We start from the raw sequence: 25,311 nt of genomic DNA, 5'->3' as shown, positions 1-25,311 counted from the left end.
GCACTGCTTCACTGTTCACACTGAGTTAAAATCTGCTTCAAATACACACATCCCCTCCCACCTCTTTTCTTTCTGTTTCTGCAGTCTCCTCCCACATTTCAACCACCAGACCTGTAGAAAAAAGAAGAACTGAAGACCATGAAATCCACTGAGGATCTCACTGTGCAAATATAACTAACCTGGGAGACACTCAGATAACTGTGGTGATGGGCTGTAGTGTAAAAGCCAGAGTTACCTAGATGTACAGAATCCCCATGGAACGGAAACAAACAAGCCCTGGCCTGGGAGCTCCTCCACTCACAGACAGCAGCAGCTCCACCAGGGCCATGCATGCTCTCTATCCCATAGCCTTTGTGACATTATTACAATCACTGACCTTTAGAACTTGGACACTATTGACCAGACTTTACAAAAGCTTACATTTAGGCACCAAAATAAGTGTCCGGCTACTTGCTCAGCACAAGTGTCATAACATGAGCTGTTGGGTACAGAGTTCATTTGAAAATCTGGCCTTATGTTCCACCATTGTAGTTGGTCCTCTCCTCAGCACTCCCCTCTCTACTACCACCACTACTCCTTAGTTCCCCAACTGTAGAAATACAGGCCCACATGAGTGAACTATAATTTTACATTACATTTGGATGTTAGTATATGTGATAGGCCAAAAGTATGTGACTAAAAAGAATGGGTTCATGAGAAAGAAAAGATGTTTGTGTTAAATTTGTAGTGATCCTGGAAATACCAGTGTTATCTTATTGAAGGTCTGGGCTGAAGTAATAGAAATAAAGAAAACATGGTTAATTGGGTAGCTGGTGCCGTGTTTAGCCCTAAGACTCTGAGTATGTGTGTGTATGTGTGCGTGTCTTTGCCTAAAGTCCAGTAACACCACTTGTTTTTTATGGTATATAAAAAGCAAGGTCTTCTAAGGGTTCATTGTCAGAGCTTTTCCTTACCTCTCTAGAGATACACCATGAAGGGAAGGTGTATTTCAGGCCTGAACCGCTTATAAGTATGCTGGCCAATGCTTATAACTATATTGTTACTAGGATAGAAAGCATAAGGGTGTATGTGCATACACTGATATTTTGGATGTAATCAGTACTAAGTGCCCTTTGAACTATTAAAGGAATGCTTGTGTAGAAATTAAGTAATGGTAAACCTTAATAAATTTATTAGGGAAATTATTTACTACACCAACCTTCTTCACCCATGTTCTCCTTTTCTCCCTTGCAGCCACCCCTCCAATAATTCTTTCCTCCTTCATTTACCCTTCGCTTCCTCCTACAGTTTCCCACCCACCCTTTCTCCTGCTCCATTTCAACTTCAGTTTCTCCCATAAACTCAAAAGTAAAATTCTTATTGTTGAAGCACCACACTCCCTAGGAGCCCTTGTCACAGACCAAGACCACACTGTACTAGGTGGTGTACATACAGAGAATAAAAAGACCATCTGTATCCCAAACAGTTTACAATGTAAGACTATGACAAGAAACAACAGCTGGATACAGACAGACATGGGAGTACATGGAAACAGTGAGACAACATTGACGATAGGCAGAGGTCACAGCACACCAGCAGCCCAACTGTTGTCAAGTTTTTTGTAGGAATTGAGGCAAAGGAGAGTGTTGAAGAGGGATTTGAAGGTGGATAATGAGGAACCTCTTGTTTCAGGATATGACTACATAGTAACCATGGCATCTTTTTGTTCACCCTGCCCCCCTTCTCCCGCCAATCTGCGTCTTAGATCCCTTCATCTGTACAGAGCAACCTGCAGGATCAAAGCCTGTGACTATGAGCTCTGCAGTTCAGGGACAGTATTTCACTATGTGCTTTTTGCAGCAATGTACACAACTGGGCCCCAATCCTGATCAGAGCTTCTGGGCATTAGCCTAATATATATAAATCACACACATCCTGAAAGTGTGGCCTAGGATCACAATCGTACCCTGCTCAATAAATGGTGTAAAATACCTTATTTTAATTGCTTAACTATTTAGATATATTGGGAAGATTTAACATTGTCACTAACTCCTCCACTTCCCCCCCCCCCCCCCACACACACACACAATTTGTCTGCAAACAACATCTACATATTAGTGTCTGGAAAGTATCTCAGAAACAAAACAAAAAACAACCATTGGCAAGAGACCAATAAACAAACCCTAAATCACAAAGGTTTAAACAAGAAACACTGATCTCTGTATGGCTGTTCCAGAAATGGAAAATGAGAGAGATTCTTAACATCCAAATAGAGTGAGAAGACAGCGTTCCAACAACAGATAAAAAAGAAATGTCTTTTCAGATCCAAATGGTTTTGAAAATGAAAACTGGGATAAAAAAAAGAATTAAAAAATGGAAAGCTGAAACATATTCCCATGATTTTTTTTTTATTGTTTCACTTTAAAAGGAACACTGAATCCAAACCAGGTCCTGCTGTCAGACAGCACCCTGTGTATTTTCTGTGGCTTGCAGATAAGATCTTTTTGACAAAGATGGGATTTAAGACAAGTACAAATAGCAAAAGCTTCATTTAAAAACATAAAAGGAAGAGGTGTGGGGGGGGAGGGGGGATCAATAATTTATGCACCACTAGGAAGGTTCTAGGCAGATCAGGTGCCATGGGTTGCTCCCACTTCAACTTTTCGTGGTGGGAATCTGTCATGGTGATTCTGAAACAGCAGCTGGTCTGAACTCTTATCCCATCCATGCTTCACAGGCCTTCCCTTGTGTTCTCAATAGGAGGAAAAGCATGGGAGGTGGATGTGTTTGATAGCAGCTCTCTTATCTCAAGATAATATTTTGCATTACACAAAGCACTTTTCCGTCCAAAGATTTCAAAATGATTTCAAAGGCTGTGTAAGCATTAATATCCCCATTTCACAAATGGGATCACCAAGGCACAGAGGATCATATTCATCCCTACTCCCAAACAGAGTCTGACACGGGGCAAGGAGTGAACAAGAATGACTCACCTGTGAGCTGCCCTATCTTGCACCTGGCTATCAACAGCCTTTATGGGCCATACTGGTAGCTGTGAGGAGATGACATGTTGGAACCTTTAGCCACACTCCCACTTCCCTGGAAATGCCACTGCTATGTCCCCTTGCTTGGGGATACTGAGGAGGCATGGCTTAGAGTCAGCTCAGACTACTGGGGGTGCTTCCTATGATGGGGACGTTCCACAGGGCCACTTAGGTCAGCTTTACAGACATTTTGGAGATGGTGAATCAGGGCCAGGCAGGTTAATGCACCCCTAGAAGATATAAAGCCCCCCCCTTCGAAATGCAGATCATTCTCAGCCTCTCATTGTGAAATCCTGTAGGACTAGGTCCTAGACTCTCTTTACGTCAGTAAACTCATCTGTAAACCTAGGGAAGAAAAAGTCCTACATATAATGCAAAGTATTATCTAGGGATGGGGAAGCTTCAGCAAAAAATTTTAAAAAAAACCACTACACTTTCAAATGTCACTCTCCTCCAGTTGATAATGAAGAACAATGGAATCCTGTAGGTGGAGTCTGGGTTGAAGTTGAGGTAACAGTCAATGTGAGCTGAAGGTAGGTAGTACCTCACAGTATTGGCCACTCAGTCATTTGCTCAAAGTCTCCAAACACTTTAGTGGCAGAGTCAGTAATAGATAATACTAGATAATCTAGATAATACTTAGCCCTGCCATGAGTGCTGAGAACTGGATTAGATGACCTCTTGAGGTCCCTTCCAGTCCTATGATTCTATGAATAGAAGCCCAGATTTCTGGATACCCAGTCCTTATATCCAGGAACTGGATCTTTACACTACTTAACCCAGACACGCTTCACAGAGTAAATCATTCATAATAATAGGCTTATGGCTGCAAACACCCACAGTAATGGAAAGCAATACAAATGTTTTGCCAAGTTTGTTTTTACATAACAGCTTTTACTGGCTCAGAACAAATAATTAATCTAGGGGTATAACATGTAAAAGAAATATTTACTTGTCGGACCATAATGGCTTCTATAGGTCTGTTTCTGTCAGTGAGAAAAATCATGTTTATATGATCCCTAAATTCAATTTATTTAAAAGATTATTGTTAGTGGGAGATATTCAGAGAAACAAAGGGCATGTAGGCACCCAACTCCCATTGGCTGTCAGTGGGAATTGCCCTTTGTGCCTTTGAAAATATCCCCTCATAATTTTCACTTCTGTTTTAAGATATTCCTACTTTGTCCAACTGACAGACCATAAAAAGTCTCCAAAGATAATTAAAAAAAAAATAGTGACTTCTCCTGCTTGGCAAGCACAGTTGTCTCAGTTACTGTATCTTCCTGTGACAGGATGAACAGGTCTGTAGTGCTTCAAGGAGGTGAACCCAGAGCCCTGCTGCACCCTGCCCCAGTGACATCCTTTGGAAGTAGCTGCACAGGGCCAAAAAATGGCCTGGAATTTCAGGAGTTAATTGTCAACCAGGGATCAGAGGCAGACCAGGGGAGCACCTCTTTAAATTTAATACCTTAAAAGAAAAGGATGCTGCTCTGGAGACAAAAAAGGAGGTTCATCAGAAAACAGGATGACCAAACCCTGGGGAACATCTATAATTTTTACCTTTCTGCTTGGTGTGAAAGGTGCAACTCTTTTCTTTCTTTCTTTAAATGCAGATGCATCTGCCACAACCAAGAGGAACTTCTGCCAGGAAGAGGAGAAGCTTAGAGGAACCTCAGTAAGGTGCTGGGGAGGGGGAAGTACTGTGGAGAGATACTGGCCCAGAAGCTGGTTGTGGTGGCAGGGATAGAAAAAATTAATAGTCAGAAGAGAGAAGAGTTTATAAAATTAATGGGGGTGGGATAGAAATCATACAGAGCGAACTGAATGTTTTGGCAGAGGAGAGAGGAAGAATATTCTGTCCAAAAATGTTGCATGGATCACTGATTAATTGAAATTTTGGCAGCACACCACTGGCTCAGAGACTACCTCTGAGTCTGTAGCTGTACCATTGCAATAGTGGCAAGAAAAGGTGATCAGGTTAACTACTCCCTGGTAGCAGGGTGTTTTTCTGTGACAGTTTTTCAGCCATGGAATGAATTCCTCCACTTCTGGTAGAATCAGTGGACATTCAGAGCATTTGTATTATTGCAGAGCAATATTTTAAGGTGCACCTATTTTCTCATCCTTCTGGTAAGAAGCTGGGCTGAGGGTTATGAATTAGGCAAAGGGGAATTTATTGTCCCTTAGCTTGTTTTTTTGGGTTCAGTCTGATTGATTAGTTATATCTGGATTTAGTTTGTGTATTTCTAACCGTATAAATGCCTACTCCCATTTTCTTCAACTGCTCCTCACTTCCATAAAAACATTTCCTTGGGGCTAAAGTATCTTTGTGCTTAGTCTCAGCTCAAAATTGAATTTGTTTAGAATCTTTAAGCAAAATATATAAAGTTATTTCTATAACTATGCAAAGGTGATAAAAAAACACTCTTTACCAAATGTTTTTACTGCAAAGTTTATAGTCACAACTCAAAAATAGCCAACTAGCTAAAATAGCAAAAAATAGACTGTTTAAAGTTGCCATTTTCATACATGGACAGAAATTTTTTTTCCCCTTTCTTAGAAAAGTGTTGTTATCATCCCTGTTTAGGATTCTTTGTTACAGTCCAGAACCAAGAAATACTAAACCAATTTTCTTGAAATTGTGGCCAACAATGAGACTTTAAAAAAAAAAAGTAAGTGGCAGCATCATAAGTTGAATAATCGTGACACAAAATTGATTCCACTATGTACACTTTTCCTTTTCTCATTAAAAATCTTTCTTACAAGGAGGAGAAATCATTATTTGAATGCTTCATTGTGCCTGGCCCTTCTCTCATGTAAGTCAAATGGAAAAGGCCCCATTAGCTTCAATGGTGCCGGTTCAGCACCATACTGTGCAAAAATAGCAAGGAGTAATACTAGCTTTTCAGAATTAATTTGTCTCTTCTTCTTCCTTGCTATTCCCACCCTGGTTCCCCCCACAGCTCCCAAGCATAACTTCATTAATTCTGGGAGTGTTGGGTATGCTGTGAGTCTTCCTTAACTTGGCTATTTAAAGGGCTAACCTTGTTGTAACTTGGGCTCTTGGCAATACTATGCCTGTATATGACAATCCTTTTTGTTAACTTGGCTTTTTATTTGTACATATTAAAATATTTTTAATAATTAAATAGTGAGAATTTAGTACTACATGTTGTTCCTAGAGAAAAGCTGGGTTCCCAAATGAACTTCGAACAAAAAACACAGCTTTGACAGGATTTGTATCGACAGGAATAAAATCAGACACCTCATCCATTCATCAACTAGTTCAGACTCCAACTACAGTGCATATGTTTTTATTACTGGAATTTATCATAATAAAGTGAATAACACATTTTAATGTTACCAGAATTATGATTCGCCTCCATAAAAGGTGTACAATAGACTCTCTCAAGAAATTGAGCCTGCGACTTCAGAACCAGAAGCACATATCTCCACCACTTGAGCTAAAAGAGTAACTATTACATTATAGCAGTAGTAGACTCTTGTCTTCTCTGTGAACAAGCACTAATGGGGGCATAAACACATTTAGCCAGAATGTTACATAGGCCTTATTTATCCCCATTTTACAGATGGAGAAAACTGAGATACAGAAGGCTAAATGATTTGCTCAAGATGAAGCAGTTAAGTCAGTGAAAGAACCAGAAATCCTGATTCCCATTCTTGTGCTCTAACTACTATACAATACTTTCTCAGAAGCAAAACCCAGAAATAGGATTACTGTGATTTTCTCCATCAAACAACCAACTACCCGCCCAACAACCAACACCTTTTCTTCCGAAAAAAATAAAGTGATGAAACCTGAAATACTCATGTAAAGTTTATGAAATGAAACGCAAAACACAGAATTTGTTCACTTTGTAATCATATTTATTCCTCAAACATTCAAAAGGCACACATTGTCCAGAATGGGAAAAAAAACTTGCAATTTTGTAAGACACAACAACACAATAATCAGGTCTCTAGGTTTCTAACTAGTTAGACCCATCGCTCTTTAATATCTACCCTTACATACAGCATTGTTGTAGCCATGTTGGTCCCAGGATATGAGAGAGACAAGATGGATGAGAGAACATCTTTATTGGGACAACTTCTGTTGGTGAAAGAGACAAGCTTTCAAGCTCCACAGACCTGAAGAAGAGCTCTGTGGAGCTTGAAAGCTTGTCTCTTTCACCAACAGAACTTGGTCTAATAAAAGATGTTACCTCTTTGTTACCAATTTATTGCTGATTGTGACCTTTTGGATAAACTAAATTGAATATGCTTTTCAAAAGTACATGCATGATAATGAGCTAGCTGGACAGGAACACAAAAATGTTGAAAACTGACAAAATTCTGAATTAAACTGTCTTGTCTTTCAAGTTTTTATTTCTGTTGTTTTCTATCACATGGGTGGAACAGATTGTGACACAATCTCCTTTACAAATAAAGATTTAGGGAAGAAATATGGATCTTCAATTTGAAATTCTATGAGAAAAGGGAAGAACAGAGAACAATATTCCATTAGATGCATTTCATTCTCTTTCAGTTCTGAGTTCACGCTAAGATCTTTGTATTTGGTATCAGTTGTGTTGGCTAGTGGAAAGGTTACATAGCTGCTCTGAATTATTTTTTTATTTTGTCTTTGTGCTTCTAGTTTTAACTTGAATTAGCTCAAGCCAGACTTACAGTGAGACTCTGGAAAAGTGTCAAGTCCCTATAAAAATGCCTTCAGGTTTTTGTAAATTTGCTGCCTCTATAGATTTCCTTCTTTGTGTAAAATGTTTGCTATGATTTGATCAACGATATCCTTGTTCTTCATGAGAATTTCAATATACTTACCCAGGCTAAGTTCAAACATGGAATCACCATCTTCTGAAAAGTCTTTCAAGTGTCCTTTGGAATCCAAACCCTCAATTCTTTTTTAAAGTCAACCATTCGGTTGATGGTGGCTGTGACAGAGTTTTTGAATTTTTCAATGTGCCTTATAAATGTGTTGCTACTTCCTCAACAACATTTGAATAGCATGCTGCATACGCCTCCACCACAAGTCTAGACAGATTGTATCTGAAGACTTTACTCGTTTTTCCCACTTTATTTTCAGTGTCCAAGTTAAGGGCAAGGACTTCCTTAACATAATTTTCTTTATATTCTTGAAAGACATCTTCAGCAATTTGGACACAATATTCTGTATTGGTGCTTGTAGCAGGCATTGTTCATCATTTCTCATGTTAGACCAATCGTCCTGCATTAATGTCAGAGTTCTATCTAATTTCCTAAATATAACCCATTCTCTGGTGCATAATATTAAAGTGGAATGCATTACAGTTGGTGAAATATCAGATTGGAACAGACTAGCATGGCCCTTTCCAAACTTATACTCCTCCCTGTGGCAGTTTGATGGCCAAAAAAAAAGAAAGAAAGAAAGAAAAGAAATCCAAGGCACACTTTTAGTGAGTCACGTACAGCACCATCACTATTTACAACGAAAGAATTAGACAAATGTCTGTATAGAGTCTCAGGAATTATGGGCCAGAAAAATGAGAAAATAGCTGTTCCCAAGAATTCCACACCTACTGTGGTAAACGTCTGTCTCAAATCTGGACTTAGCGTTCAAAATCTGAGTGTTTACTGTGAACCTCCCTCAAGCTTATAGCCAGCTTGGATCTTATTTCGCTGCCACCAGATAGGATTTTGGCTCCTATCAGCCCGGGTTCCCCAAATCGTCCCTGGTGAACCCTCAAGACCCAGACCCCTGGGTCTCCCTATCTTAAATGGGAAAACAAGTTCCTCCCCCTTGTCTCCTCGTTATCTGCTCCCCCGCTTCCCTCCCTGGGTGAGCCTGGGCGATGCAGTACTTAACTCCTTGAAGGCAAAACAAAGAGGGAAATCACCCTCCCCCTGAGGCGATGCATTCGAATCTAGTCACTAACTATGAGAGATCTTCCCCCCTGTCCTGGTAGTCTCCATCCAGAGAAAACCAACAAACCTCATACCAGGTTTTAAACAGAAATCTTTTAATATAAGACAAATGCAAGATAAATCATAAACCCTACTGCATTAAGATTCCGAATACATGCCTGCTTATAAGACATTATGAATTAACAGTCTTGATTTCAAAAGATCAGCAAATAACAGTCCAGCCAACACACGACATGTACAGAGCGTGAGCGAGAGCGACAAGGATCCCTCTAACAACGCCTATTTGCCTTGTTGCCTTTGGTCACTGCACAACTTGTAGCGAGAATGTTAGAAAGAGAATGGAGTTAGCAGTAAGCTGTTTCCTCCCCATAAAGCGGAAACAAAAGAACACAGAGTACACAATTCCGCCCACTGATCTTTTTATAAACAATCCAGCTCTCTATTTGGTCCTCTAGTGGTCGCACAGGGGTGGTGTGGGTCTCCCTTTACAGGATAATAAAAGAAGAAATTAACCCTTACCTTACCTATCTACTTATGACACCTACATGACACCTTTTCCTTAAAAATGATCTTCACACAGACGCAGCTAGTTTACAGAGGATATTAAAACTCACCTAACATTTGTAAAAGTAGTTTGTATCATTGTGTCCCTAGTTCAGAGGAATATTGTGAGAATTAATTAGCGTCTGTCTTGATCTGAAGAACTCAAGAATTATGTAAGTGCGCCGTAATAAAACAATAGAAGGCAAAAAATGAACATCTCAGAGCAACCACAATTTAATCCAAAATAATCATAAATATTAACCGCACCATTGAATTAACCTTTTTTTTTCTGAACTGTATTCAACATGCTCTTTCATCAGAGGGCACCTCTTTGCTAGAAATGGACCTCAGACAAAAGCCCAAGCAAACTTGAACTTCACAAATAAATCCACTTTCCACACAGATCAAACCAAAATGCCAGACAGAAACTCCAAATATTGCGAAAGTTCAGATTCCAACCTGTGAAGTTCAGGCCCATTTATATTTATATTTCTTATACATTTTTTTTAAAAAAAAAAAGGCAGCAATGCTGATCAAAACACTTTGGTGTTATTGTTACATTGTTTCTAAATATCCCATGTTTATTAATTGAAGGGCATTCATCACCGTGCTGTCTGCAGTAATACTAGCGTAAACTTCGTCTTTTGCACCATACCTGTAAAATACAATCGGAGGGGAAACCCAAAGGGTATTGAAGACAACTCTTTTTTCTGGGTGAGTTTCAGTAGAAAATCAAGATCTCTTAGAAATGTACCTCATGTTTCCCCTCCTCCCCCTGCATATTTCTCCCACACTCTGCTTTCCTCATCTGTACGTGACAAACTGTCTGAGAATGAATTCCCCACAGACACTGGTGAGATTATGGTTATAAAATGGTTTTGAGACCTGATCCTTTAGTTGTTAAATTTCCCATACATCCGCAGGTCAACAAGGAAGCCCCATCAACATAACCTTGGATGTCCTAAGCTACATCCTAGGTTCCCCATCTGCCTCACTTGCAGAGATCTATTTACATAGTGTGCACACCACTGATCACTAACTGCAAAACTAGGCAACCATGCTGGCAGCTAAATCATCTGGAATCATTCTCCTGAAATTTAAACAATCTTAATAAGAAGCTAGTGTGTTGCAGTCACTATGTGCTTTTGTTAATTTATATAGTTTTCCTATCAATGTCTCTACATGCAAATACAATTTAAAGACACGTACAATAATCCAACTCCACCGACACCTCAGTAAAGCCTGAGTAAACACATCAGCCTTATCATGTTACTCCAAGGTCAGCCCAAGGAGGGAAGTGAATTCCTGAGACAAGGACCCATCACTGAAGACACCCAGACCCCAAATGTATAAATCAGGGAAATGCCAGCTCAACCACATCAGCTGTTAGGGAAGAGCATAAGGAGAGAAGCAATCTCAAAGAAAACCAGGACCCAGACCACAGAGGGCTTTCCCAACCAAGACATTCCTAGTTATAAAAGATTAATGAAAACAATTAATCTATACTGTTGCTGAGGCACACTATAAAAGCATTGAAAATAACCTGGTGTCAATGATTTTAAGGTTCTATGGGATGATGGACAACCAGTTTGGATGCCCCTAATATACTGAGTACTAATAGAGCTGGCATCACAATGATCACCATAAGCAGTTGTTTGTTTAAAACCAAATGAACAACAAATTTTAAGAAGATATACTCATACACGTGTAATATATATTACACACACAGATCATAGACATTGCCATTTTCCTTAGCATCTCCCCACTTCACAACAACAAAAATTAGTATCCTCATAGACTGTTGCAGTTTTAATCCCATTTGTTAATTGAAAGATAATCTGGCCAGGCCCTATGTATACCCTGAAGCTCTCAAATTTGGTCTCTGTGGATCACCAGAGGGAACAGACTGCAAAACTGTGGGCCCTCCAGTGAAGAGACCAAGCCAGTTTCAGAGAGCTCAATTTAAGTAATCAAACAGTAAGAGGGATTCATACTGTAGTTACCAGGAAGAGTCAGGAACAAAAAAGGTAGCGCATCTGAATACTTGGTACCAGAGCATTTTAGGCTTGTCTGAATGCAATCCCAGCCAATCTGCATTTTCTTTAAGATCTTCAGGGCAGGAAGTGTTGTGTCTTAAACAGCCCTGAGCACATCATCAGTTCTTAATAGGTAACAATACTTTAAACTGCACTCAGAAACAAACAATACACCAACACACAACACCTGAGCAGAGCTGGCCATTTCCAAAAGTGGCAAGCTGCTGTATTTTTCACTTGCTGAAGCCTCTATTTCTGAGAGTGTCTCAGAAATATCCCAAGTAGAGCACATTGCAGTAATCTAGCCTTGGCTGCAAGATTACAAAGTTTGGATGCACTACTGCCCCCCTGCTAAATGAAATCAGAATCAGTGTGTGAGATTCTGTGGCCTGCATTGTGCAGGAGGTCAGACTAGATGATCCTAATGGTCCCTTCTGACCTTAAGGTCTATGAGTCTATTCAGCTGGGAGTCATAAACCCTACACTACTAATCACAGGCTCTGACTTTCCTTTTTCAGGATGGGTGCTCCACACATGATTTATTTATTTATTAATGGAGATATACCCATCTCCTACAACTGGAAGGGACCTTGAAAGGTCATTGAGTCCAGCCCCCTGCTTTCACTAGCAGGACTGAGTACTGATTTTGCCCCAGATCCCTAAGTGGCCTCCTCAAGGATTGAACTCACAACCCTGGGTTTAGCAGGCCAATGCTCAAACCACTGAGCTATCCCTCCTCCCAAGGTGCCACCCTTGCCACCCCCACTCCATCCATTCTCCCCAAGCCCCAACCTTGCTCCGCCTCTTCTTTCCCCTGCTCCATCCCCCAAGCATGCCCCACCCTTGCTCTGCCTCTTCCCTCCCCCTTGCTCTGCTCCTCCCTGAGTGTGCACCACCCTCACTCCGCCTTTCCACCCCTGCTCCACCCCCTCCCCAGTGCCCCACCTCACGCCACCTCTTCCCTCACACACACACTTCCCCCTCCCCGCAGCACCTTCTGCCTGCTGCAGAAGAGCTGATCAGCAGGGGCCACCAAACAGTTGATCAGCAGGTGGCTGGTGGGTGCTGAGCACCCACTATTTTTTTTTTTGTGGGTGCCTCAGCCCCGGAGCACCCACAGAGTCAGTGTGTATGCTAGTAATAACTAACGGAGACAGAGTAAACAACCTGTGACTCCAGGACTTATTGCTTGTTACTCTTCTGGCCACTCTGAACTGCATAGCACAAATAGGTCTGGAAGTTGAAGGTAGATAAATTCAAACTGGATGTAAGGCATACTTTTATAATAGTGAGGGTAATTAACTATTGGAACAATTTACTAAAGGTTGTGGCGGACTCTCCATCACTGACAATGTTTAAATCAAGACTGGATATTTTTCTAAAAAATATGCTCTAGTTCCAACAGGAATTATTCTGGGGGAGTTCTTTGGCCTGTATTATAAACAGGCTTGGCAGAATTCTGTTTTTATTTTTTTATAATTTTGATGGAAAATATAGACGTTTATTTTTAAGCACTATCTTCAGTTTTTACCAATTTAAATTTCACAGTTACAGGAAATTATGGGGGGTGGGCAGGAGGATTAGACACACCAGGGCAGGTCAACAAATTATTTAACAAGAGAGACAAGGTAGGTGAGGTAATTTTTCTTATTGGACCAACTTCTGTTGGTAAAAAGAGACCAGCTTTCAAGCTTACATAGAGTTGTTGTTCTGTGTATGCTTAAAAGCTTGTCTCTATCACCATTTGGTCCAATAAAAGATATCACCTCACTCGTGTTATCTCTCTAATATCCTGGGACCATTACAGCTACAACAACACAGCAAAAAATATTTTTTTTTAATGACAGTAGGCTCTGTTTTCAAAACATTAAAAGCTTTATAACCAGGATTAAAACTGCAGCAGTCTGCAAGGATCTACTAATATAAACTATATAATATAACATCACATGTTAAAAAATATAAAAAGTAAATATCCTTAAATCAAATTCTAAGAAGTTTTCAAACATTTTTCTTACTTTGCCTATCTGTAAATTTCTACGATTAGTGATGGACATATATTTCCTTGGGTTTGTGTGTGTATAGTGAAATTGATGTTTACTGATATTTACCAATACAAATATCCTAATCCTTCCAAGTCTAGTTACACAAAATGCCAAAACAGATCATCACAATGGTCCTTTCTGGGCTGGCCTTGGAATCTATGATTCTACGGATGGAGTTCAAGTGCCCTACCTTCAAAAGGACAGGCCTCTATCACTTGACCTAAAGGGACACCATATACTTTTATTAAGACAGAGAAAGAAAAAAAGGATCCAGAGTGATGAGGGTGTGGGACAATCATTTTTAATCAACAAAATTGTTCAAACACTAGAAATAAGCATATTGTCTGTATAAGACTTTTCCACCTTTACATATGCACATAAATTCTATAGTTACAACAGAAGTTACTGCTGTATGTTAATTTGATACTCACAGACAGAGCTCCTGAAACAGACATTCCTGTCTCATTGATGCAACAGAACTGTCATTGTGCATCAAACTGTCAAATCATCAGTTCTTGCAACACTTTTTCTTCTTTTTCTTGTTCTTTTTCAATGACAGAGACATGGTGGGTGACCCAATGACTTTCTGTCATTCTGTGGCTCAATCAAAAAGTTTATTGATTGGGCAAAATTTTCTGGAAGCTTAGCCATTTTCCCCTAAGTGTCCAAGTAAAGATTGAGGTGCCTAGGTACAGACACACATTCAGACATTTTCGCTTTTATTTTTAACATTCTGTCAGATAAGCATATTTCTCAAATATGTATGGGATTGCCCTTATTGCACTCCTGCGGCAAGGGTCAGAGAGAGAAATTCATAATGGCTTTGGTATGCAGAGCAGTAAAATGATCACAATAGATTTCAGACCTCTCTTGGGATGTGACAAGTCTCACTATTTTTATTACAACATGCTAGGACTTCCAGTAATACCAGAATGGGTGATTCAGGACCAAGAAGAAGCATACAAGTACAGCAGCAGGAGAAATTCATGCGTAGCACGACATCCTTTATATTGCAAATGGAAGACATTAAAGTTTAAAAAATTAACTAAAAATAATAGTGTACATGAAATAAAAACTCCTAAGATGTTACGTAAACCAGGGGCCCATCCTACACTCCTAACGCAGCAAAATACCCTTGATTTGGCCCCAATAGAATTTATGTGCAAACTTTAGAAAATGTGAGCAAATGCATTTTAAAACAAAATGGGATTGATTTGCTGATGTAGGAGATCAGGAAGAGGGGCAACCTCCTGCTGTGCCACCAAGGGCATTAGCCTTCAGGAGAGGGAAGACAGTGTTTCCATCACCGCTCTCCCAAGGGGTTCCTCCAGGAGAGAGCATCAAAGGTTGCCTAGGGGAATGAATTGAATCCATAGGCTTAACCAAAGGAACTGTATCCACTGAAGCTGATGCACACATACCGGGTATAGCATGTCCATCTCCAGCCAGCTCCACTCATTTTTTTGGACAGTTCAAGCCATTGTCAAAGCAGGGTGAGAAGGGATTGTTTTGAGTCATAGCAATCCCACACTAGTTGAGATTACAACTGCTGGAAATCCTATACCCTGTAGCAAAACCTGGGAATAAATAGAGCCTGATAATTGAGAGTCAATTCCTTCCTCATTCACATGCCATGACCTGTGTTAAGGGCTCTGTTTTTCTCGTCAAATACTAATGACATTTCTGACATCTACATTAGTGCAATGAATGCAGCTCCCTGCACTGTTAATGGTGCCATCAGATGTTTCAGGGGAAATCCAGATGCTCTGGACTTGGGACTTGGCAGATAAAATGCCTTTCAGTTCACTTTAAAGGTAATCTTGACTTAATATAGACAGTTTTATATATGTTTGGAATACTCTTATGATTAAGATTATTTTATTTCCAGTAATCACTTTACCACTTTAAGACCACACATGTCCACGAAAAACAGTGGTGACTTTTCAGAAAATTAAGCCAGAAGTTTAAAGCAATGCTTCTAGTGACACTCAAGTAATAAAATATCACATATTTAAGTGACAATATCTATGACTGAACTCAGGTCTATGAACAGGGAGTTACACATTATGGCATAGCCTTACTCATGCTGCTGAACAGTACTTAATAAATAAAGAATGAACTCAGGTCTATGAACAGGGAGTTACACATTATGGCATAGCCTTACTCATGCTGCTGAACAGTACTTAATTCTACAACTGGTCTCCGGGGTAACAATTTGAGGCCAAATTCTCTGCTGGTGATTTTGATTTCAAAAAGAAGCTCCATCAACATAGACTCTAACTCTGTGTCTTTAGTATTGGATTTGAACCAGCAAATTAGTAATAAACAGCTTTGTAGATCAGAAGCCATCCCCCACACCATCCAGTTTCTCTTTGCCTATATGCTTCTAAGAAGAGTTAATGGCATTGACAAGTGAAATCTCATTGGCAGAATTAGCGGGTGTAAATTGGTGAAGTTTCATTTAAGAAAATGTACACCAGCTGAGGATCTAGCCCACAGTATTATAGTTATACAGATAGAATAAATTAGGTGGGAAACATGGAAAAGCTGCTTGACAGTTCCTAGGAAAAACAAGTGTTTTCTCTCCATTGTTCTCTGCCTTCACAAATTCACTAACTCATGAACCCCCCACCTGAAAAAGTTAGTGAATCTGTAGCAGTTATTGTACCTGAGCACTTTCTATATCTGTGGATCTACAGAATGAGTCATCACATGAATTCTAAGAAAGACAAACAGAAGGGCAGCAAATTCAAGACAGAGTATAGCTTTTTATTTTTACTTCATTTCCACTTCTGCCGTAGCACAGCAAATCTTGCTTGGAGTCTTTATTTTAAACAAATACATGTTGATATAAGTTTAACTGGATCCCTTAGGATTTTAGGATAATATTTATTACAATTTAAGAAATATTGTGGAAAGAGGGAAATTAATGTACGTTGATAAACCTGAGACAAACTAGAAATGTCTATAGCCAACTACAAGACTATCACGATGAAAAATATCTCAGGGTACACATGTCCATATATGGCCAGACTTCCTATAAGGAAGACGGTACTATATGTGCATTGCGTATGGTTCCTGGATCAGATTCACATTCCTTGGGTATGTTTCTCTGGGAGCTATTGATTTCCGCTTTGAGGGCTGGCTCAGACTTCCAATTGCTCTTATAAGAAAATATCTGAGACTGAAAGTTGAAAATGTGCAAGATTCTTTCTTTAAGTACACAAACACTCGAAGTCTAGTCACTTTCCTGTAGTCCTGCCAGGTTTTCAGTATGTCTGATACTTGATCAAGTGAAGTTTTTTGGGGGAAGTTAAAAAAAAGGAAAAACATAAGGGAAGGAATGTAGCATATCCACATCTGTACATTTTACAAGACTTAACCAAAGGAACCATACTAACTGAAGCTGATGCAGGCACACACATACCAGGTATAGCTGTGTCAATAGGGCTGTGCTGCCAACATAGTGAATTCTTAATTTCACCAGAAAAAATATACTGGCTAAAAAGCATTTGCTGTATAAACACCTGTATATAACACAATATTAGTGCATATTAATCTTTTATGAATCAACTCCAAGATGTAGTTCTTCAAACCATGACATACTGTTCATCAGTAATGACAGGCTAGAGAAGCGTAATATTGTAAGAAGCCCCATTTCCACTTTACTTCCTCCCCTGTACATGTAGACACACACACACTTGATGAGTCATTTATAAACAGTGAAAGAAATAAAACAACATGAAGCCAAATTCTGCAGGGTTGGATTCTGGGCATATTTACACTGGTGAAACACCTTAGATTCCAGAGAGGTTACTCCCAATTTACACAGCGAGCACAGAATTAGTCCTGCAGCCAAACTCTTACTGAAGACAATCAACAACAGATGGATGAGTACTGCTGTATTTGGTCCATTATGCGATTTGAGTTAAGGACAGACTTGGCCCATCACTTTGGATTTCCTGGCTTTCTGGTGATTTGTTACTTTAAAACATACTTTTTCTGTCAATGAACTTCTTAGGTTTTTGTTTAATAAAAAAATTATTTCTCAGAAAAAAATTCTTACACAGAAAACTATGAAACATGTCTAAAGCCTCTCTCTGATGATCTCCTACCATATTTAGGCATTTTTAAAAGGCAGTCTGTTTACCTGGTTACATTTGCATTTTGGTATGCATGTTATACATAGTTTGGTATGCATATTATTTACCCAGTACTGGGGTCATCACAGTCTTTAGATAAATATGGATTTTGGGAAGCTTCAGAAGTTTGGAAATGTATTATTTACCTTAACTGTTCCTCTGGATTTTTTTAAATAGCAAAGATATACTTTCTTTATGAAAAAGTGAGATTTTTAGCAGAAGCAAAGGCATAACCTTAACTTGAAGGCAAAGAGGAGTGCCAAGAACCTTAATTTGAAGGCAAAGAGGAGTGCCAAGAAGATAAATACACTTTTGCAGTACAATATAGAATATTGGATTTTTAAATCAGAGAGATTTTGAGGTACATTCTCTCCTTCACACATACCCAGTCTCCCCAGTGACATTAATGGAAGTTACACACACACACACACACACACACACACACACACAAGATTCTGTTTATCATTTCACCACTCTTCATAGATCAGCTACCATATAACTGACCCAAATTTCATATGCAAGTATCTAAACAGGACAATCAAATCTTGCATTTGGGCATTCAGATCAGCATCTCAGTACCACAGCACAGTCTAACTCCCATTAAAGTTAAATAAAAGATTACCATTAGTTTCCATAAAAGCTGGATAGGGTCTATAGAATGGCCATTAACATGCCTAAAGGTCAAATGTTGCCCTCAGAAAAGCAACAAGCCAGTGATGTATGTATTTGAGGACAGATTTAGCCCAAGTATCAATCTGAGCATCCAAAAGTAGGATTAAGGTTTCTCATAAAGGCCACTATACTTGAAAATTAGGCCCAGAGTGTGAATTGTTGATAACATAAATAACCTTTTGCAAGGGATGTTATTTATAATGGAATTGGACTGATTCAGTTTGTTAAAATTCAGTAGAAGAGATGAGATCACTTTCTGAATTAAGTAAAACTGTAAATCCATGTTGCTGTATCACAAGTGTGAAAGTGTGGGAGGAGAGTGTGGTTATATGCAAACATCTTTTTAAAAATATCCATCATCTAGACTTCAATTTGCCTAACAAAGTGCATTAACTCTGTCTGTCTCAATAAACACAAGCATACTTAAACAGGTCAAAAGTCAACATGCTGGCATTCATTGTGTTAGAGCTGGGGTCAATCAACATGGCATCACTGCACAGACAAATGATGCAGGATTGGGAAGCCATCCTTCCTTCTGAAATAAATAAGAACAACATGCTCCATGATTATTTAAAAAGGACCAAGATACTTAGGAGCTACAGGTTTTGGTGGCAAGCCAAACTGATCTTTGATCTTCAGAGGCATAATCAGCAAGAGAGACGCAAAGATGCCCTAGGAATGTGTTACTCACAAATGACAGCTGCAAGCAAGCGGTGGGAAATAAGAGACACTTCTTCCAGCTTCAGCCTCACTTCATTGTGCCAAGTATTTCAGGGTAAATAGGCACTCTCTCTATTCATAGAGAACATCTATTGGGAAAGGAACACATTTCAAATATTCAGTATGATTCAGTAACACACAGACTCAATTTATAACCAGTCCTCAGATATAATTATGACTTATTTTGGTAGTAACAAAATGCTCAGAGTGTTCAGTGCTTCAAAACTGGTTGCCAAAGTTGAAAAAGTATGTATCTAGGGAAGGCTAGTCACCCACTCTCTAAATAAGTCTGTAGAGAGCAATCCACCTTTTAAAATTAGTAGTGTCTTGTATTTTTTAGCCAAGAAAAAAAGAAAAGAAAAGAAAAGAAAAAGAATTCCCATGGTTGTTCCTAGCAACCATCCCCACAACCTTTCTCCCTGCTCTCCCTCCCCCCCCACTTGAACTAGCTGCCTGTCACAGCATTAATCCCTTGTGTTGAATCAAACAACAGATTCTTATCTACTATTGATGAGTATTTTTTCTGGAATATTTTAATATCAAAGAATGTTCTTCCTTGAAAGACAGAATAATGGAACCTCCCATCCCAGTGAAAGGTTAATTTTTAATGATAGCAAATTAGTCTCAGCTATTATAAGCCAATAAACTTGATTAACAGTATCCATGAATTACTTTCCCGCTAAATTACACCGTCTCAGATAATGTTATAAGCAGCAGCAATAGTTAGTATGAAAAAGTTTCTCCTTGTGTAATGAAGAATGCTGACTTTATAATATTTTACATGCAGTTTCTTTTGAACACCCGTGGGTTTTAAAACAGCTCCTTTCTTGTTACCAGGGTTGTTGGTGGTGGTTCATATGTATCCTGTCTCCATATATATTTAAGACCTCTCAGCTGGTTCAGAATTCCCAGGAGTTTGTATCTTGTAGTGAAGTGCCTGTTAATACGATTTATGTAATTTGGAGGTAGGGTGGGCAAAGCAATAGCAGTTTGATACAGAGGTTTGTCATCTAAAAATAATTGTAAAAAGTATTCTACATCATATAAAATCAGGAGCATGAGGCTGGAAGGGGGAAAATGCCACTGGGTGAGGGAAATACAGCGCCTTTTTTGTGTGCTGAAGTGTGCCAGCTTTTGCAGACAGGAGGAATGCTGAGTGTCAAGGGGTCAGGATCAATCCGGTGCGAGTTGATGAGGCAGGAAGGTGGGGAGGAATGTGAGGAATGTCGCTGTTTGTGTAGGACTCCATTCAGCCGATTGGCGAGCCCGGGGCGCCTGGAGTGTATAAAAGCGGCCAGGCTCCCTGCTTCAGATCCAGAGAACAACTCTCTTGCCCGAGAGACGGGACCTTCGCGAGACAAGGCGCTCGGACAGCAGGCGGGGAACCCAGCCCGACACCGCAGCCCCCCGGCTCAGACTCCCTCCGCCCGCAGGACACACAAGCCGAGGAGCCTTTGCACCGTCTACTGCCGAGAGCCGCTGCCGAGCATGGCCGCACGACTGGGACCCTGCAGCTTCGCCGTGGCGCTGCTTGTCGCCCTCCTCTGCTGGGTAAGTGCCCCCCCCCCGCCGCCGCCCGCTTCCCCAGCTGGAAGGGGGGTCGCCGGGATCCGAAGCGCAGCGAGGCTGGCTCCCCTGACCCCCTGCCGTCTCCTTCTCTCCGCAGGAAGTGTCCAGCCAGGACTGCAGCGGGCAGTGCCAGTGCGGGGCGGGACCGCCCCCCACGTGCCCGGCTGGGGTGAGCCTGGTGCAGGACGGCTGTGGCTGCTGCAGGGTGTGCGCCAAGCAGCTGGGCGAGCTGTGCACCGAGCGGGACCCCTGCGACCACCACAAGGGGCTCTTCTGCGACTTCGGCTCGCCGGCCAACCGCAGGATCGGCGTGTGCACCGGTAAGGGGCGGCAGTGAGCGGGGAGGGCCGAGATCTGGGGTGCTAGAGCCTTTAAAAGCGAGCCCGTCCAATTCATGTCCAACCCCCCTCTAGCTGCCTTCCCTAGGAGAGTGGGTCCTCTCTACAGGGCACAGCTCCATTGCACAGCGGTGATCTTGTCATGGCCCCTGCTCCCACCCAGCAGAAACCATGGAGACTACCTGCTCTCCCAGCTCCTGCTGCGCCCTCCCCACAGTGGCGAGTCACGGGGCTGCTGCCTTTCCCGGAGTGCTTATGTCCGGCTGTCCCTCTGTCACTGTCTGCAGCTCGGGACGGAGCCCCTTGTGTGTTCGGAGGGATGGTGTACAGGAGCGGGGAGTCCTTCCAGAGCAGCTGCAAATACCAGTGCACTTGCCTCGACGGGGCAGTGGGGTGTGTGCCCCTGTGCAGCATGGATGTCCGGTTGCCCAGCCCTGACTGCCCTTCCCCACGAAGAGTTAAGCTCCCTGGGAAGTGCTGCGAGGAATGGGTGTGCGATGAGCTCCGAGAACAGACGGCGGTTGGACCTGCTCTAGCTGGTGAGTTGAGATCTTACTGAATGTTGTTGGTCTGCCAGTGCAATATACTGAAATACACAATGCAGTGATGATTGTCCTAATGGACCAGATTCAGCCCTGATGTGACTCCAGTGCCTTCCTTGGAATCATACCACAGATAAATATAACCCTACGTTTATGCAGCATTAATACACTTAGAGGATAGCATCTGCATTATTTCTCTCGGCCACAATCTCATCCTGTTGACCTGTGCTCCACAGCTTACAGACCAGAAGACACTTATGGACCTGACCAGGCAATGATGATGCGTGCCAACTGCCTGGTCCAGACCACGGAATGGAGTGCTTGCTCAAAGACCTGTGGAATGGGCATCTCCACCAGAGTCACCAATGACAATGCCTTCTGCAGACTGGAGAAACAAAGCAGACTCTGCATGGTCAGACCTTGCGAGGCAGACTTGGAGGAGAACATCAAGGTAAATATGCCATCTAATATACACTTCTAAGGATGTTTCAGCATAGACCCAGTTTTACGGAAGATGTATAGCTCTAACTTATCCACTTTCAGAACCAAGTAAATATTATATAAGGTCTCATCCCAGTAGTGAATATTTAAAAATTAAGTTATAAATATATGCACCTATTTTAGCCATTAGATAAGAATAATACAACTTGAATACTATTTAAACTGTCTTGTTTGCATGTGAAACCTTCATGAGGATCAGAGTATTAACCTTTTTGCATATAATGATAGGATGAAATTAATGGATAGAAATATGAATGGGAATTGTACAATCTTTTAAAAAAGACTTCTAAACTTTTTTCATTTGTTGCCCCACAGAAAGGCAAAAAGTGTATTCGCACCCCCAAGATCTCCAAGCCCATCAAGTTTGAGCTCTCTGGCTGTACCAGTGTGAAGACCTATCGAGCTAAATTCTGTGGGGTCTGCACTGATGGACGTTGCTGCACCCCTCACAGAACAGCCACTCTTCCTGTGGAGTTCAAATGCCCTGACGGTGAGGTCATGAAGAGGAGAATGATGTTCATCAAGACCTGTGCATGCCACTACAACTGCCCTGGAGACAATGACATCTTTGAGTCTCTGTACTACAGAAAGATGTATGGAGACATGGCATAAAGCAGGAGACACTAGGCTCTCAACTTGACCTGACTGGCATCTCATTTTGTAAACATGATTCGATAGCACAGAGTATTTAAATCTGTTTCCAAAAAGTTCAGACTGTTCCATGTGACTAAGACAAATTGTCTTCTGACCCCAAACATTGGTTTGAAGAAGAAAGTAAAATGGCTCATGGGACCACAGCAAAGCACAGCTTCAGAGGACACTGTTCATGGAGTGGTGTTTAGGGAGCACTAGGGGGCATATGCAGGAAGATCAATGGTTTCCTTAGTATGATAACATGTGTTCCACCTAGTAGTGCAATTGAAGAAGAGATCCTTAGCATGTGTGCTGACTCTGGTTGAGTGACAGCAATGGCTGTAATGTAAATCATTACCCAGCAAGGTGCTAAGTAAAATGTGTTCTGTTGGTCAGGACTGTAATGTTTCAGCTTTGACGCTGATTCAAATGACTTGTTCAAGAAGATTCAGAATCATGTCTATTTGACTGGACAGCTTGTGGCAGTTAATTTGCCTGTAACAAGCTAGATTTTTATTAATATTGTAAATACTCTGTATATATATATGTACAGTGATCTAAATTAATTTAAAGTTTTGTGCCTTTGTTAATGCTTTGATACTTTTAATGTTAGCTTTTGTTTGTTTTTGAAAGAAATAGGTAGGACGTAAAGCTTGTCTGTCAATGCATTCAAAGCATGAAATAGATCTTCTAATGGAAAATGTTCAGTTAGGGTGACAAGTGAATCGAAATCAAGACAGAGATTGTTTGCTAAAGATGAGGTGCTTGCATCCTTGGAAAACATCCATTTATATGGTAAAAATATGGTTGCCTCAGCTTTAGGGAACAAATGGCTTTAAGTAAAATGAATGGCTCTCTTGTAGCTGATCAGTTTTTCCACCTGGGAGCATTTGTTTCTTTCTTTGACCGTGGCTGTTCTTTGAACAGTTTGTTTGTTGAGAAGTGTGACCAAAAGTTACATGTTTGCACCTTTCTAGTTGAAAATAAAGTATTATATTTTTTATATAAATGACTTGGAATTTCATTTGCCCGACACTATCCCCCTCCCTTCCTACATATTCATCAATACAAGGGCTTATTTTGTGATATATAAAAATCAATGTTTTGTTGGTAGGGTTTTTTGTTTGTTTTTTTGTTCCCCAGAAATCAATACACTGAGAATTAAACTTCATATCTATTCCAACACAATAAACTTGCCAGTTCATAATCACTGGTAGGCCAATAAAAGATGGGGGGCCTTTAAAGTCTTTCAAACTTTAAAGACAGGTCCTGGAGGGTTGAACCAAACACTGTTAAGGCACAGCTGATTCATCAGTAACTAGGGCATGTATATTATAGCTGAAGTCTAAAGTCACTTAGTGCTATCTAGGTTTTTATGCCGCGCTTGTCATCATGGTATCTCAGCACTATGCTAAGCAACATCTATGTAAGCTGTTCAGTGTTAATGGACACTTTTAATAGTTAAGCACCTAGATCCCTTCTAAGCTAAATTATAGGGAATATTTTTAAAAACATCATTAAATTGAAACAGTGTCTCATTTTGAGGTCAAATCGAGAAGTCTTTACTTTGGTAAAACTTCCATTGAAGAGCCAGTAGGATTTCTGTTTGTGAGAAGACTATAATGTGGCTTAATGGCCCTGCACTGAGATTCAGGAGACCTTGGTTCTATTCCTGGTCCTACCTCTGGTCTGCTGGGTGGCATTGGGCAAGTTACTTCACTGTTGTGCCTCCATTTTCTCCATTGGTAAAACGGTGATACTGACCTCCTTGGTAAAGCACTCTGAGATCAACTGATGAAGGGAGCTAGGTATTATTAAAAGGTACCGGGTGGGATCTTAAAACCCATCTTAGGTAAACAAAACAGTAAGTCAAGAGATGAGCCATGTGTACCCCAAATACTAGCTATGAACTTCAACTCTGTATTAATTCCTTCATTAGAGTAACATACATTTTTATACTCTTATCTATTAAAAGTAGGAACTTTAAAACCAACTTCAGCATTTGAAGCATTTTCTTGTTTCAGATATCCAGGTACTCTCCAACAAGAATCACTTTCAGGAAGCCAAGTTTAGTCCAGCATTTTCCTGGGACAGTTAGACAACAGTGTCAGCTGCAAAAGAGTTTGAGCCTGCACCATGCTGAGCACTCTCAAATGGCCACTGATTTCAACTGGAACTTGGGTCAATTGAACACTACACCAAGTCTGCATTAAGGACAGACTAACTGGGGTTACCTGAAGCCTGTTGACATCAATGAGACTTTCCAGTGAGCTCAGTAGACACTGGATAGGGCCCCAGAAGCATTTCCGCTTCCTCTCAAAAATGTGAGGAATGCAACTGGCATGAGGAAGTGGTTTTCTGTGCCCATCTGAAATATTTTGGGTATCCTCTGACTCTCCAATATTTTCCTTGCAGGTTATGAATATGCTGTAGTAGCTCTCTTTTCACTCTGGAAAAACTCTACATTCACCTAAGTAGAAGCACTGTTTAGGCAACCACTACCTCAGCTCCATCCCACCTCCCCCAATAATAGCAGAACTGTCACTTCTACCTGAAAGACAAAAAAATACCTTGACTTCACCCACAGTTATCACTGTAAATGCTCTAAAGGTGAAAAGATAATCACTGTCT

At 40.7% G+C, this 25,311-nt stretch overlaps 1 protein-coding gene and 1 long non-coding RNA gene across 2 annotated transcripts; one reads left to right on the top strand and one right to left on the bottom strand.

Moving 5' to 3' along the window:
* Nucleotides 1-16,336: 16,336 nt before the first annotated feature.
* LOC116836824 (uncharacterized) lies at nucleotides 16,337-20,014 on the bottom strand. The gene is made up of 3 exons (XR_004376543.2): nucleotides 19,932-20,014; nucleotides 19,069-19,186; nucleotides 16,337-16,847 (listed from the first exon to the last, which is right to left on the bottom strand). It is a non-coding gene; the product is annotated as an uncharacterized LOC116836824 (long non-coding RNA).
* An 81-nt stretch (nucleotides 20,015-20,095) lies between these two features.
* Nucleotides 20,096-23,687, top strand: CCN2 (cellular communication network factor 2). The gene is made up of 5 exons (XM_032800779.2): nucleotides 20,096-20,648; nucleotides 20,764-20,986; nucleotides 21,292-21,543; nucleotides 21,783-21,997; nucleotides 22,363-23,687. Exons 1-5 carry the CDS (start codon nucleotides 20,175-20,177, stop codon nucleotides 22,657-22,659), a joined length of 1,461 nt encoding a protein of 486 aa, XP_032656670.2. The 5' UTR covers nucleotides 20,096-20,174; the 3' UTR covers nucleotides 22,660-23,687.
* Nucleotides 23,688-25,311: the final 1,624 nt, after the last annotated feature.

This window comes from Chelonoidis abingdonii, chromosome 3, assembly GCF_003597395.2.
Source record: "Chelonoidis abingdonii isolate Lonesome George chromosome 3, CheloAbing_2.0, whole genome shotgun sequence".
NCBI lineage: Eukaryota > Metazoa > Chordata > Testudines > Testudinidae > Chelonoidis > Chelonoidis abingdonii.
Note: the sequence above shows the minus strand (reverse complement) of the source record. Positions and strands in the feature narration are given on the sequence as shown.

Coding starts and splice junctions, on each gene's coding strand:
- CCN2 (XM_032800779.2), top strand. CDS start 20,175: ATGCCACTGGGTGAGGGAAATACAGCGCCTTTTTTGTGTGCTGAAGTG. Junction 20,987..21,291: donor CAGGATCGGCGTGTGCACCG/GTAAGGGGCGGC, acceptor CACTGTCTGCAG/CTCGGGACGGAGCCCCTTGT. Junction 21,544..21,782: donor GGTTGGACCTGCTCTAGCTG/GTGAGTTGAGAT, acceptor TGTGCTCCACAG/CTTACAGACCAGAAGACACT.